Genomic DNA, 15,099 nt, shown 5'->3' with positions numbered 1-15,099 from the left:
TTTATTATGGGCAAATTAACACCCATGGAGATTAAAGCTTTATCTCCCACCAGCTCAGCCACATCTAACTTAGCAACGTGCAGGGCTGGGCTGACACCATGTCCCCACACAGGAGCCACACGCCCACTGCACCTCCTGCTCCCCAGGGTCTCAGCACCACATCCTTCTGTGTTGGGGACTGAATGTGCTCCCTTCCTCCACCCTTGGCTTCTCCATCCCCCTCTGAGCTGTGGCTTATGCACAACCAGCCTGTCTGCTCCGCCTTTTCTCGCCTGTTGAAGCCAAAATTTGACAGATAAACACCTAAAGAACAGAGGGCGGAACAGGGACATCTAGCCAGCATCAATGCGGTCCCAACACCCATGGATTAACATCTATTTGACACTGCCACCTCTCTCTGTGCAGCAACAAACATGGCAAAATGAAGGTCACCACATCAGTGTGAAACCACCAGTCCAACCTCAAACAGAAAGTGAATCAGTGCCAAACCACCCAGGGAAGAGGGAGGAATTACCATGCACTTGGTTGATCTCTGAGTTGGATGACAGGATCTCATCAGCCAACTTCTGGGCGGTGGGCAGCACCTCGGTGTGGTGCGCCGTGATCAAATACTGAACAAACTTCTGCAGCTGGTCCCTGTTCATCTGGAAAAGGGTCTCTGAGATGGGAAGACGGAGTTTCACCTGGTCCGGCTTGCGGATCCTGTACAGTGAAAGCGCCACAACATGGGCACAGTAAAAAATGTCCTTGTTCCCGCAGCCGCATGTCACTGAGGTGATTTTGCAGCGGTCGAAGCTGATGGCCACCTTGTAGGTCATCTCTGGTTCTGTCGCAGTTGCCGGTTCCGTTACCGTCCCGCTGAGGTGGAAACCTGGAGAGGGAAAGGAGAAGAGGGAAAGGACACGTTAGTTTCCCTCTGACCATGACTGCCATCACTACATCAAGGAGCACACCACCCAACGTGTGACATCCTGGAGGCTCACACTCAGCAGCACCAAGCCCATGTACAAACACCCTCCTGCATCAACACACACATACAGCCAGACTCTTCAGTGAGTTTATTTAACAGCCAAACCCTCAAGGGGCGAGCAAAGCCGCTCGGTTCCCACTTGTTTAAAAGCCTCTCAGACTGCTTCTCTCCTGGGACTCATCTTCATCCACGCCTCCCTCTCACTGAATTTCCAACTCACGTGAGTAAGGGCTGGCAGAAAAAGGCCAGGTTTTCTTTTCTTTGATGAGGCAGGCAAAAAAACCCACAAATTAAATGCAACACAACTCCCAGCTTCATTCCCTCAAGCATGCAGAGTGTTCCAGGGCAGCTGTGAGCTCTTCCACGCAGCGGGAACGGGGAGCAACGTGCAGCCTGAACCACAGGCTGGAGGGGGAAACTCTTCCTCGAGCTCTATGGTATCTGCTGCTCCCCTACAAGCTCTTGAGCTTTCCCTGAAATACTGTGGCCACGACGCCAGCCGCTCATCGGCACGATCCGCGTGTCGAGCTGCAGGGACGGCCCAAACCGCTCACACAAACGTCACGGTGCTCCTGACAGCCCCTGCCACACGCGGCGAGCGAGGGATAAAGTCAACAAGAGAAGACTGGGTGCCCATCAACCTCAAGCTGAAAGACCAGGGAGCCCTTCCCAGGAGCTGGTTGCCAAGGTGGTCCAACACCAACACTTTGCGCTTGCCCAGCCACCTGGAAAAGGGACATTTTCATTTCCCCCATCTGCCTGCCTCATGGCTTCAAGAAGAATGTGGCCACACCAGGAGGTTAATTAATGTGCTCAGGAGCACTGGGTGCCCCGAGGTCACAGCCTGGCATGGCAACTGGGATTTGGTGCCCTGTGCCACCCGCCCCTCCCCTGTTTCCCAAAGAGGATGCTCACTTTTCTCTGTGCCACTGCAACCACATTAAGCCCATGTTTGTACCGAGGTCCCTGCGGAGGCTGCCATCCCCCCGGAGAAGGCAGCAGACAGCTGAGAGCCCTACAATTAGTGACAGAAAAGGAAAAGGGGTGGGGGGTGAAGATTAAAATACATTAACTACATCAAACCCTTGTGCATTTGCCAGCTCTCACAAAGGTTTTCCGAGACACATTCTACCAGAGGTTTTTAATAAATGGCATCAAAACCAGCTATTCACTGCCAGTCTCTTTAAAGCCACGCCAAAAACCACATTCAAATCTGATTAAGCGTCAAGGAGGTCTGCTTTCACTTTAGTGCAGGGGATGGGGACACGGACCTGTTCATCCAAAACCCACCCCACACGGCCAGTGGAGAGGGAGGGAAGGGACGGGCAGCCCCGCGCTGCCCTCTCGCTCGCACGCTGCCGGGAGTGGAAATGTGGCTGCCGAGGTGCCGGGCTCGGCGCCGTGGGAGCAGCATGGCCAGGGGGTAACGAGCACCCCCGCTCCACTCAAGTCTGTCCCTCGGCAGCCAAACTACATAAATCCTGAGGATAAACTCCAAAGTGTTTATGTTTTACCACTTCTCTGGTCTGTAATGCTTGGCAGGCGGCTCCGACTCGCTGCCAGTTTCTCCCTAGTTTACTTTTTGAACGAGTTATAAGGATTGGAAAGCACGTTCCTGAGCAAGAATGTATGTATATACACATACATACACCCATAGGCACATACACAAATATACATAAAACCCTTTAAGACAAATTACTAGCCATAAACACTGCCTTGAAACACTTATTTTAGCAGGATCATGGGCCAGACCCCAATTGGGGCTAACTGGTATAACGCTGGCGGAACTCATTTAACTAAACAGCCTGTTTTGGACAGGTGTAAGTCTGAAAATACATCAACGGTGGTCTGAACTTGCCCCTCTGAGAGGGGGAACTCACCCAGATGCTTCCCAGGCTGCTCTCAGGCGTCCTAAAAGCTGTGCTCCCCATACCCAGCCAGAATCGGTCCTTGAAACCCATAGCCAGGTTCTGCAGGTCCAACAAGACCATTCAGCATGTTAGCAGCTGCCAAGTTCATCTGGCACTCGGGGCCTAAGTCAAGCCTTGGTTTAGATTTTCACCCTGGTGGTAGCAGGTCTGCTTAAGATAAACTCGCAACTCTATACAAAACATTTATCAAAAGCTTAGTCAGAAATTAAACATGGCGAGAGGAAGAAGGAGAGAAGCTGGCAGGAACTGCAGCATTATTTGGGGCTATTTACACTAACAGGAGGCGAGCCTGCAGCTACCACACTGCACCCTGCTCTGTGGCCAGGTCCGCACCCCAGCACCCATGGGTGGGAGATGGAGACGGCTTCACCAGCTCAGCAGTGATGGGTATCACCGTCCCAGAGAAGAGCGGTGGTTAAAAGGTACGCTACGGTTACCCCATCATCCATTGAAGCACTCATGCCTGGTCCCCACAAAACTCTGATGCTACAACTACCAAAAGGCTACAGGTCACTCTGAAGGAGGACAGGTGTCACTGTACCCTCCTCAGTGTTCACTTTATGTCCCAAGAAGCACGTGGGGCAGGTGATACCAGCACTGCAGCAGAGAGAAACACCACCCTGGCTGCAGACTCAGGGTCTGGCTAGCACTGAGAGCAAAATGAAACACTTTCCTCCAAGTTTCCCCTGCATATTTCAATTTAAGACATTCCTATAGCTAAGTGCTTATCTAGGATTTCATCTTCTGTTCCTTAATATAAGCTAACTTGGTGTTTGATTTGCTGCCAGCAAAGTCACAGTGCCAGGGCTTGAAAACGACAGAAAATAATTAAATAACATATTTGTAACTATAGACTCGTTACACCCATCAGAGCCCAGCTTTGTCCCAAGAACAACGTCGCCCCCAGAACAGCCTCCCCTACTTTAACCAGGGATGCTTTCCAGTGGATGCCTCTGATCCAGGTTGCCAAGGGAGCCAAATGCTCACACCTGCCCCAGAAAGAACACAGAAAGGTGCCACAAATCACAGGCACACATGGCATGATGAGCACATCTTCCTAATACCACTTACCCATCAAACAGAGACAAAACACTGGAGGAAGAACCTTGCATTAGTGCGGCAGGATGGTGTGCCTCTGATTTAAATTAAAATAGACCCTAGAAATGTCGTCTTGGAGTTCGTGAGCTCCACATCAGTGGCACTTCTAAAGTCATCAGCTGGGCAACACTGTTCTTTTTGGAGCTGATAAACTCCATGGGCTGAGAGGAGCACAGATTCATAGAACACCCCTGGGCTCTGAAGGATCAAGCCTTTAGCAGGAGCTCCAGCACAGGAGATTGTCCTATTAAGACAAGACCACTAAAGCCTCAACAGAACTATCTTTAACCAAGTTGGAGAATTCATTGATCTCTAAACCTACTCAAGCAAAAGGAGCTTTGCAAACCCTTCCGGTTCTGTAAGAAAGAGCAGCTTGTCTTTCAGCTGGGCATTTTTAACCCAGGTCTCCAAAGCCACCTGTCAGGAGAGACTACCAGCCTGTCCCGCAGCTCCAACACACCGACAGGCCAGCTCTGGAGACCTCTAGTCTTGGGTCCTCCAACAAACCATAGAAGGTAAAGCCCATTTCCAAGCTGATTACATCAAAATACCTAAAGTTTGGAGACAGGCAGACCACAGGTGCAAATTTAAAGCCTGGAAACATGCAAAACCCAGGTGTAGCCCCTTCCTTTCTTATAACTGTGTCATGAGGAGCCCTCCAACACCCATGAAGAGGAGGAGGAGGAAGAGGAGTACCCCATATCTAAAACACTGTCTGGGAACTGGAGAACTCAGCTCTGCTCCCTCCGCTCCGGCAGCTGCTGCTCACGCTGTCCCCCACATTTCGCACCGCAGCCCCGGCAGGAGTCACAGTTGTCATCTGCAAAGTTGTGCCATTTGGAAACATTAGCTCGCTCTTCCCAGGTGCAACACTTGCTTGCCTTTCATGGAGCGCTACAGCAATCCTGCCGGGGAGGCCGCCTTCACACCAGAGCAGCCAGCTCTACACCCTAGCCTGGAGACAGTCGCCTTCACACCAGAGCAGCCATCTCTACACCCTAGCCTGGAGACAGTCGCCTTCACACCAGAGCAGCCAGCTCTACACCCTAGCCTGGAGACAGTCGCCTTCACACCAGAGCAGCCATCTACATCCCAGCCCAGAGACCATCTGAAGTTGCTGCACAAGAGGATGAGGACCAGTAATGCATGGGTAATGGAGGCAGTGTTTCTTCACATCACTGTGGCTCCTCTGCCTTCTGTGTAGGCTTTTCCCAGTCTTTGTGGAAACCTCAAAGTGGGGCAAGGAACAGCTCTGCAGAAGGAAATGCGCAACCACGTCCATCCCCCTGGGCAAGGGCCACTGGTGGGATGCAGCCTCGAGCAACCTCCTAGTAACAGGCTGGTATTTTGGGCAGGTTCCATTAGGAGCAACATGATGGAAAGCCCATCCACACAGGTTCCCAAAGGCACCAGCTGCACTCCCCGGCATCCCACCTGGAGAGGGGTGGCTGCAGGGGACAGCAACTCAGCTCCTCGCTGCTCTTGTGCCCCACGCTCAGCTCCCAGGACCCCATCTCTAGTCATACCAACCCCATTTCCAATCCGTGTTTGGGCTGCTCTGCCTTCCTGTGGGCAGGAGCTCTGCAAAACCGAATGGGAACAAACACGTGGATATTTCTGGGGCTCAGCAGATGCAGCCGAGGTAAACTTGAACCCTCAGCTCAAGTCGTATACACTAGGTTAACATGACCCAAATATATATACATATATTTTTTTAATTTCCAAACCACAGTGGAAAGGTATTTTAAACTAAAGCAATTCCAAGCTCTTTAGTGATTAAACGGACTGCAGCTCCAGCTCCTAGTGGAAAAACCATTTGTTTTTCCACTGTGTGAAAGCCATAACTAGCAATGAATAATAATTACTGCACCAAGTGTTATTTATAAGCCATTCTCGGTCACATTTCCATGCCTCAAAACAGCAGCTTTCCAAACACGAACTTAAAATCGGTCAATATTTGTAACATAGACAACACCCGTGGGAGGAAGGTGTCGGTGCTCACGCAGTGGGAAGTGGAGGTTAGTAAAATCTCCCAAAGCTTTCCAGCCTCTAGATCAATTCCTCCAGCTGGCTGATGCTGACAATTGCTTAGTCCCTGACCTTGCAGTTGGAAAGGAGATGGGCTCATGAACTCATTTGCACATGACAATGCTCCAGCAAAGTGAATCATCTGCCTCCGATAGTAACGGAGAGTACGGCGCGCCCCAGCCCTCCCGGGCTCCATTCAACCAGCGCAGAGCTGGCCTTTTGTGCTGCCAGTGCAAGAAAGACTCCGCTGAAGATGTGTGCAATTAAACCCACTTTTCTTGTTGCTCTTTTGATTCAGCGCGGCTCAATGAGAGGCACCCTAGGCAGGTGTTGTCACACACAGATAAAATGTGCCTTTTCAGAGCACTGGCAGACAAAAAGAAAGAGGGTAATGCTGAATCAATTGCCATTTCTCCCTTGCAAAATAGAGAATCCAGGCTTCCAGAGAGTCAATGAGCAGAGCTGGTATGAGTTTACATCCTCCCTCCTCCCCAGAGCAGTTTCCTTTTGTGACCGCAAGCAAAGGTGTTGCCTTTGAGCGAGACCTTGGCAGGGATGGAGGACGCAGGCGCTGGCCGGCCGGGACGATGCTGCTCCAGCACAAGGCAGCCGCTCTTTCTCAGCTCTACACTTTTCCCCCCATTCAGCCCTCCTCCCCAGTCCCCACCATGCTCCTGTACTTTCCCAGCCATCACCACCCTGGAAAAGCACCTCTGGCCTTTGCAGAGCTAACAAAGGCCATTAGAAGCCGCCGGGAAGGAGCCGTGCCCGCGGCTGAGCCGATGCTGGAGGAGCTGTAACAAAGGGATACGGCCGAGTTAGAGAGGATGCGCCGTGCCGCCAAGAGTCCCCTCACACGCCTACGGCCTCGCACACCAACTACCACAGGTTTAGGAGAAATACTGTCCCTCAGGGTAGGCCGGGGAAAAAGTAGGAGCTGCAGCTGTAAACAGAGGAGATGCAAGCGGGGCTGTTTGTGCTGGAGGGAGCCGTAAGCTCCTCTGAGCAGCTGAGTAAGCTGGAGGGACGCTCTCTCTGCCATCTGCTCTGATCCCACAACACCCCCTGCAAATGAAGAGTCAATCCGCTGGTTTCTATCCCTGTTAACCTCTAATCAGCCACAAGGACCGGCCTCTGCCTTGCTCTTTATCCGAGCCAGCTAATGCGTGAAGCACTCCGCGCTTCCCATCTGCTCCAGCATTAGTAGAGTTAAAGGACAAAGCCGTTTCCCTATCCCGAGCATTCACTTACACAGATGCCCTTGTATTAACTCAATTTCCCAGTGATTTCCATTATTACCCTTATGAGATTTCTGGTGTTTGTTTATCTAGAAGCCTGAAATGGAGTATTTTTTCCTCCCCCTCGCCAGCTCAGGGGGTGGCTGCACCAACCCTGTGCTCCAGATGACTGGTCCCGATCTGTGACATTCCCCCAAAATATTCAAAACTGTTCCCCCATTTTCTCCCCGACCCAGAGTGCTCTTTGTTGCCCATCCGAACCTGAAGACCCGGGTTTATTTGATCTTTGTTGCCAGCCCCAAAGCCAAGACCACCCCTCCCCACATCACCTTCCACATCCTTCCGCCGCCTGCCAGCAAATGGGCTTTTAATCTACCCAGATGCACAACCCTTGATCCAAAGACATATGGTTTGGGGGAAGAAGGAAAAAATACAACCAGTTTTAAAGCTCAGACTGATTTCCTCTGCTAAGGTAAACCCCTGCAAGCTGAATTCTTCCACTAGCAGTTCAGATTTAACACAAACCAACCCGAATGCCATTTTTTCAGCAGCGTAAGCAATAGAAAGGGCTTTGACGAGGAAACGTTCACCGCATCTTTGCTAACATGTGCTGCCCACATAATAACTGGTGGCAAAATGCTGTCAAGTCTCTGCTCTTTACTGCTACAGTATATCTCATGGTAAGCTTGAATACAAAGAGCTCTCTTAAAACCATGAGAAATCAGAAGGATGAGAATGTGCAGTGCATTTTTCGGCAGAAGCGGTAAATGCACCATCTCTACATCAAGGAAGAGAAGCAACATGTCTCTGTGACCATCCCAAAAGCATCCCTCTTCTCTCTGCCTTCAAGAGCAGCTGTGTCTGAACGAGGAGCAATGCAGTTCTTTGTTATAGATCAGGTGTTTTCTAAGATGCAGGGTTGTTTTCAAGCATGAAAGAAAATATCCACAGGGAGGAAATGCACTTTTTGGTGGAGTTTCCGGGCTCGTGCATCCCATCAGCCGAGGCTGCGCAGAGCAGAGCCAGCCCCGTGCTGTCACCACCCCGCCTGCCCCAAGGAAACCAACGGGAGATGCCAAAACTCACATGCGAGGCTGAGCGGGGGGTCATCTCCCAGCTCCAAGGGAGCCATCCAGGCTTCCAACAGCTGAGAAGCTGGCTTCTTGTACAGGTTTTAATTAGGAAATGCCTCTTATCCCTTCATGCAAGCGTCACTATGGTGGGATCACTGACCTTCAACGCACTCGAAAGCCAGCGGAGCAGTGCTCTTCCCTCCATCCTCTTTTCTATGTGGCAATTCACATAACTCTTAGCCTCACAAAAACATCATCCTGACCCCTAAAAGCAAAGTGCATCCCATGCCAGAGCCCTTAAGCTGTTGCCCCCAAGTTAAGGGCTCATCCCTGGGCACCCTCTGGTTGGGGAAGAAGTCGCTCCAGCGCCATGGACATCCTTTCCTCCCTATGTAACTGCTCTCCTTGCCAACTCGCTTTTCTGAGATGTGGCCTCCCTTCTGCATCGGCAGCTTTTCCAGGTCTTACCCTCAGGCTGGGGAGCAGCCTCCAAATACCCAAAGATAAATTGCACTCAATGCACATTTTGCCACTTAAAGCTGCCTCCGGAGTGGGCCACCTCCAAACCAAAACCCAAACTCAACCCAGCAATATGGAAAATCAAAAGCAAAACCAAGCCTTGGAGCATCCTGATTTATTTGCATGGGGCAGGACCAGCCGCCAGCTTAACAAGAACCAGAATCAAAGCAGGGCATCGCGCAGCAATGGAGGGAAGCAGGACACCACCCCGGCTCCTCCCCAAGACACCAGACCTTAAAATAGCAGCTCTACAATTTATAGGGAAGTTATTAGTGATAATTTTCCTGGCTCTCAGAAGCCTTCTGAGGGAGTGAGGCAGCCTAGATTCAGTACGAAAATCTGCTCCAAATTCTTCCCAAAAAAGACATTTTTTCCACTAAGAATAGCTCTGTTTTTTTTTAAGGGAAGAAAAAGTCTGACTTTCTAAGTTATTGGCAATGTTGTTAAATGAACATTATATTTACAAAACATTTCAGTAGCATTTGTGGTAATGGCCTCGGTAATAGATTTGCTGAAAAGGTCAATTAACTTCCTTCCCAAAACCTCGCTTTTAAGCACAGAAAAGGGCTCTGCATTGAAACTACTCCCCCAAAGAGGAGAAAAGACCTCTGAGATGACACCTTTTGGTATTTCTCCTCTCCATCCTCCACTTGGGAGCTGGGCCCAGACCCCCAGAGCAGGCACCAGGACGGCACCGCTCTCCTGCCAACTTTCACAGCTCCCATTTATAATAAATTCACCCTTTTTCTTCTGTTTTTGCCATTGAATTTTACTAAGGAGACCACAGCCAAACAATTTCTATATTCTAGAAGTATTATTACACTTAAACAGTTTAGCTCACTTCAGTAGCTTCACAAAGACTTAGTGGTTTCCTTCCCCTTCTACCCCCAAATCAGTAAAGCCTGAAATTTGGAGCTTATTAGGGTTCCTCCATATAGGGAAATTAACTACTCATTGCAGAATGAATTATTCAGCAATTGCTATTCCAGCTCAGCCTCCTCTGTGGACATTTTATTCCAGAATCATTTTGGGAAACTTTGTGAGTGTATTAATTATTCCTGAAGGAAGGGACTTTAATTCCAAGACAGGGAGTCATTCAAATAAATGCTGCACACCAGTGGCTGGTTGGCCACCAGCCCTCGGTGACAACCCTGACCAGAGCAATCCCAGAAGAGGAGGTGAGGGGTGGTGTCAAGCTTGGGGAGGTTGATGCTGAATTTCCATGTCCAACAAAAACTGAAGTGAAGGAGGAAGGGTACACACCTTGATTTTGTGTGGAAAAAATGTTTTTCCAGCTTGCTTTCAACCCAGAAGTTACAAAGTAAGAGGAAACGTTTAGTGAGAGAGGTTGGAGGACTTTGCATCCTGAGGTGTAACATCTGCCCCACATCACTGAGTAAAGCAAATGATTCCTGTCCCTGGGATCTCGGCACAGAGCTGGGAAAGGATAAGCTACATGGGGACATTAAGCAGGACCACACTGTGGAGGAGGGAACGCTTGCTGTCATGTTGTGCTTCCAATATCTCCATCTTGGCTCTGCACTCTTCCTGCAATAGTCCTGCCTGCACACCAGGGTCCCCCATCCCCTGTTGGTCCCTCATAGGAGGGATGTCAGCGGTTATGCACATCCCTGGGGGGGTCGCAAGGCTTCCATCCATCGTATGTATGAAGTCTGTTGAGGGTATCTGAGAATCACCAACTCTGACAGTGGAGAAACCTGCAAAGCATCCCAATGCGCTCTGGCAGCTCCCAAGCACAATGCAACCTGTGAGTGGATGGGTTTTCTACCTCTTCAACAAGGACCGGGTTTTGCTGGATATCCTCCAGTCCTACCAAACTATACATCACACCCAAACTTACTCAGACAATTCCATGGAGCCCAGAGGCTGTGCCAGAGCAGATGGACTCCTTGCCATGGCCATTCTGCCAAGCCCCACAAATGGTACCACAAAAGGGATCCCTGACACACTGTCCACTGCCACCACCCACAAAAATCAACACTGTTTAGAGTGTAACATCAAGGCATCTATAAGAAAAATCAAAGAGGGACAAGACAAACCCAAGCAAGGCAACCACATGCAAGTTCTCAGTGGCCAGTATCTCCTCCGTGGTGAGACCCCTGAGTGAAGTTTGGGGTCACAGCTGACGAGCAGTGAAATCACCCAAAAACGCTCTGCAGAACAGTCATCATGCTTTAAATAACACTTAAAAACCCCTTTTGATCACATTAGCTTTCACATGACCCTTCTGAGACGTCAGGAAGGCAGCGGGAGGTCTGTGGAGCAGAGACATCCCCAGCAGCTCTCCGCGCTTGAAAGGAAGGCAGTTGGGAGACAGATGCCTGACAAAGATGCTCCACTCTCCTGCATCAGCAGTTTTCACTGGTTTTAGCATGCAGGCATTTCACAAGAAGCAGATTCCCATGTGGTGATTTAAGCCCCTCAGCACTGCCCACCCTAGTTCCTCTGGCCATGTGTTGTCCCCAGCATCTCCCGGCTGCACGTCACAAACCTCTGCTTGAGTGAAGAGCCTGCAACTGGAAAGCTGTCCTTAAGGATCCACCACACACGGGAAAACACGAGTCCTCCTGCTTCTCAAGTTCCAGACAGCACCACGGCTTCACAGCCTCCAGAAACACAAAGGCCCACAAAGGCTGATAGCCATGGAGATGCGAGCCATCGCTTCGCTGGGTCGGGAGGGGTGTACGGGCTGCCTCCGCGAAACTCGTGTTTCTGATTAAAAACTTCACAGATTTTCTTTTCTTTTCTGGAAAAATATTGTTATTCAATCCACAGCCTATACTGCAGGCTCTTCCATTTGCTTTTGGTGCAGTGCAAACATCTAAAATGACACCACGTAATGACAAGATCTGTCATCGGGATGGCTGGGGCTACAGTAGAAAGAAAAACAAGGGAGAGATCCATTCCCTCTCCCTGGAATTCATCACAGTTAAAACAAAAGGAAACCTATATTGTGCAGTTAACGCCAAATACACAGGACCAAAGGGGAAAAGCGTGACGTGAGGCATTTAGTGGTGGTTTTCTCCCATTATGGAGCATGAGGTCCTACTTGGTGGTGGATGGAGAGTGTCCAACTCCTCTAACCACAGACCTATTTGAGTAATGAAGTCCCTTGGGGAAGGAAGGGGAAAAAGAAGGATGGGGAAAAAGAAGGATGGGGAAAAAGAAGGATGGGGAAAAAGAAGGATGGGGAAAAAGAAGGATGGGGAAAAAGAATGGAAAAGGGCTGCAATATCCCAGCCAACTATCTACCGGCTGGCTGAAATACAACCTGAAAGCCCCAGCAGAGTGAAAGCTCACCCCGGCAGCCTCCCACAGCTCCCAGTTTGCCTCGATGCTCAGTGGTGAGAGCCAGGCAGGGCTCCCTGGCAGCAGAAACCATGTGTGCCAGAGAGTTATCAGCAGATTTATCTCAACTTGAAATTGGAAGCAACCAAAAACACAATGAGCTTAGCATAACTGGACAGAAACTGAGTAAAAAGCAAAACCAGATGAGCGACTGGGGAGTTGACTCCTCTCTTCCCTTTGAAAAGCGAAGCTGGTAATTTGAGAGAAGGCAGTTTTACCCACAGTCTCAGCAAAGGGTTTTAGGAATCGCCCTAATCAGCACATAACGCAAGTGTTACATGGTATTAGACCAGGAAGCAGCAGAGGAAATCTTTCGCTAACCCTTGAAAGAGGGTCCACAGACACCCCCAGAAAAGGGGGAGCATCCTCACACCGTGGGTGACACATCCTGGCTTGGGGGTGTCTCACCCATCCAGCAAGCAGAGCTGCTGGGGATCTCCCCGCCGCCTTCCCCACCCCGTGTTGAGCCAGGAGCGGGGAAACTGAGGCAGCAGGGTCCGGTAGCAAAGGCGAGTGCCAAGGGACAGCCGGCTGTGAAGCACAGAGCGAGGGATGCGAGGAGCCCACGCGCCACCGCAGCCTCGCTGGGAAGGAAACCTCAGCCCTGCCCTCCCCCCAGGTGACATCCTTTGGCTCAACGTGGAATATTTGCAAGGTTTTGGGTAAAATCCAGCAGCCGCCAGGCTGAGGATGGCGCGTAATTGCAGACTAAATTGCGGTAATGAGAGGGGTCAGGGCCGATGCTGGGAAAGTCGCCCTCATTGAGACGACACCTGAAATTGGGTCCATGTGGGTAGATTCCATCCTGCCCCTGCGATGAGGATAACACACGTGCCAAACTAAAATGATCACAGCTTTCGGCAGCCTCTCTCTCTAAAGAGCAATTGCCATTCCTTATTAATTATCTTCCTTAAGATAAACAAGAATTTTTTTTAATCTGAAATAGGGAGAGCATAGGGCAGAGGGACAGGACGTTGCCGCTTGTCTTTAAAAAGTAAATACTTCTATATGCTGGATCACGCTTTCCACTTGCTGTTTCCCTTAGGAGTCAAATTCCACACTGTGTTTCCTCCACAAGAGATGGAAACCTCACAAGCTTCTACAGCAGCTTGAGGGCTCAGCCGCCTTCAGAAGGAGAATGCACCAAATCTGGGACCTAGCAGGTGAAATGTAAATAAAAATAGAAATTTTGAAATAAAACCTAAGTGCGTCTTGGTGATGAACAGATCTGAAAACGCAGTCTACAGGCTGCTCTCATGGATCATGACCTCAACATCTTACACAAGAGGTGTATTCTTCTAAAATCAATTCAGTTCCTTGTTTGGGGAAACCAGTCTGTTAAACCTAGAGATGAACCCATCATGGATGGAAAGACAAGCACTTCTCGGGAGAGCTGAAAGCAGGCTGGCTCCATCCAGCTAACAAGCAAGTGATGCTTGCAGGTACAAGACACATCAGCACTTTCTTGCATCCTTGACACTGAGGAGAAATGGTTGGAAGGACAAGGAGGAGCAGAGATCCCATCACGCTCATGATGCACATTTGCAAAGGCAAAACATAATCTCTGGATCTTCCACCCATGCAACTCCAACAGCCTTGCTTTCATACATCCCTCCTTGTTTCTCCAACCAAAAGGAAAGGATAAAAATGGCTGTCAGCAGTAAAACATGAGTTATCAATCATATCAGTACACCGGACCAAAGTAGAGGCAAATTACATTCCCAGTATACTCAGAATCTGTGCAGGCAGGAGTGAGTGAGAGGTAAGAGGGAAAGAAAACCTGGAGCAGATAATCAGGACACCTAAATACAAGCAGCAACTCTGCAGTCCTGGCTGCCTTCAGTCCTGTTGGTTTACTAGAAATCAACCTGATTTTTAAGTGAGCGACAGCGTTGAGGAGCCTCTGGGGCAGTCGCAAGCACTCTACCCCATGGGACCTCCAGGATGCCACAAAGCCCTTATCCCTCAGCCTTCACCTTAAGATAGGTATGAAAAGCCATGCTGTCCTCAGCATCTCCAATCATGTAAGTGGTAAGGAATTCAACTTCAAGAGCTCTGTGCCACCAAGAGAAGTTGCTGGATTTAGGCAATTGGTATGAAGTGTGCTGGGGGAAGACAACACCAGACCTGTAGGTCTAAGTAAACTAAAGAAAAAAGAAATGAAACACAGACCCATTGCTACATCAATCCCATCATAGGCTCTGTTAAGCTCAGCCAGCCTCAAGTGCTGTTCCCATCTCTTACTGTCCCCTGGACGGCACCAGCCCCAGGGGCTGCCCCAGGCACACCTTTGCAATCCCCATGCCAAACACCTGGAAAATGCTATCGTAGCTCAACACCCCTGGAAGATGCACCAGTTGCCATTTGCAGGCTGTCCTACAGTGAGTCAACAGCCATAACAGTGTGGCTGAGGCTGGTATGAGTGGCAAAGCCATGGCTGGGTGGCCCAGCCTCCCGCCACGCTCCACCTTCCAGTCCACTGCCCACCCAGCCTGCGTTCTGCTCCTTTGCACCCAGGGATCTCCATGGCAGAGGCTGCTGAACCCAGCTACTGCCATTGAAGATGTCAATTAAACTCACCTTGAAACTTTCAGCCACCTGCATCTGCACCAACTGGATATTTAATCTGACATTTTTGCACATCCACTTTGTCTGAAGCCAACAGATCCATCTGCCTCAAATACAGGAGATGTCTTTTTAACACTCCAAAGCTAATGTAAAAAATCCCCTCTGGTGGAAGGACAACACTGGATCAGAGAAATTTTATTAGCCCTTAACCATGCAAAGTTGGAAGCTCATCCCCTCTTTAATTCTAATACTCCAACTCTGTTAAACATTAACCGTATAAATAACCAAATACTTCACATGACAGA

The 15,099-nt window shown here is 49.8% G+C and overlaps 1 protein-coding gene across 1 annotated transcript in view; it reads right to left on the bottom strand.

Annotated features, from left to right (window-relative positions):
* Nucleotides 1-15,099, bottom strand: part of ZSWIM5 (zinc finger SWIM-type containing 5) — a 97,017-nt gene that overhangs the window by 28,713 nt on the left and 53,205 nt on the right. Inside the window, exon 2 of the mRNA XM_065071545.1 lies at nt 515-871. Within this exon, the coding sequence (XP_064927617.1) occupies nt 515-871 (357 nt within the window). The remainder of the gene's footprint in view (nt 1-514; nt 872-15,099) is intronic.

This window comes from Columba livia, chromosome 8 (genome assembly GCF_036013475.1).
Source record: "Columba livia isolate bColLiv1 breed racing homer chromosome 8, bColLiv1.pat.W.v2, whole genome shotgun sequence".
Classification (NCBI taxonomy): domain Eukaryota; kingdom Metazoa; phylum Chordata; class Aves; order Columbiformes; family Columbidae; genus Columba; species Columba livia.
The sequence above is the reverse complement of the archived record's forward strand: the minus strand, read 5'-3'. Positions and strand labels throughout refer to the sequence as shown.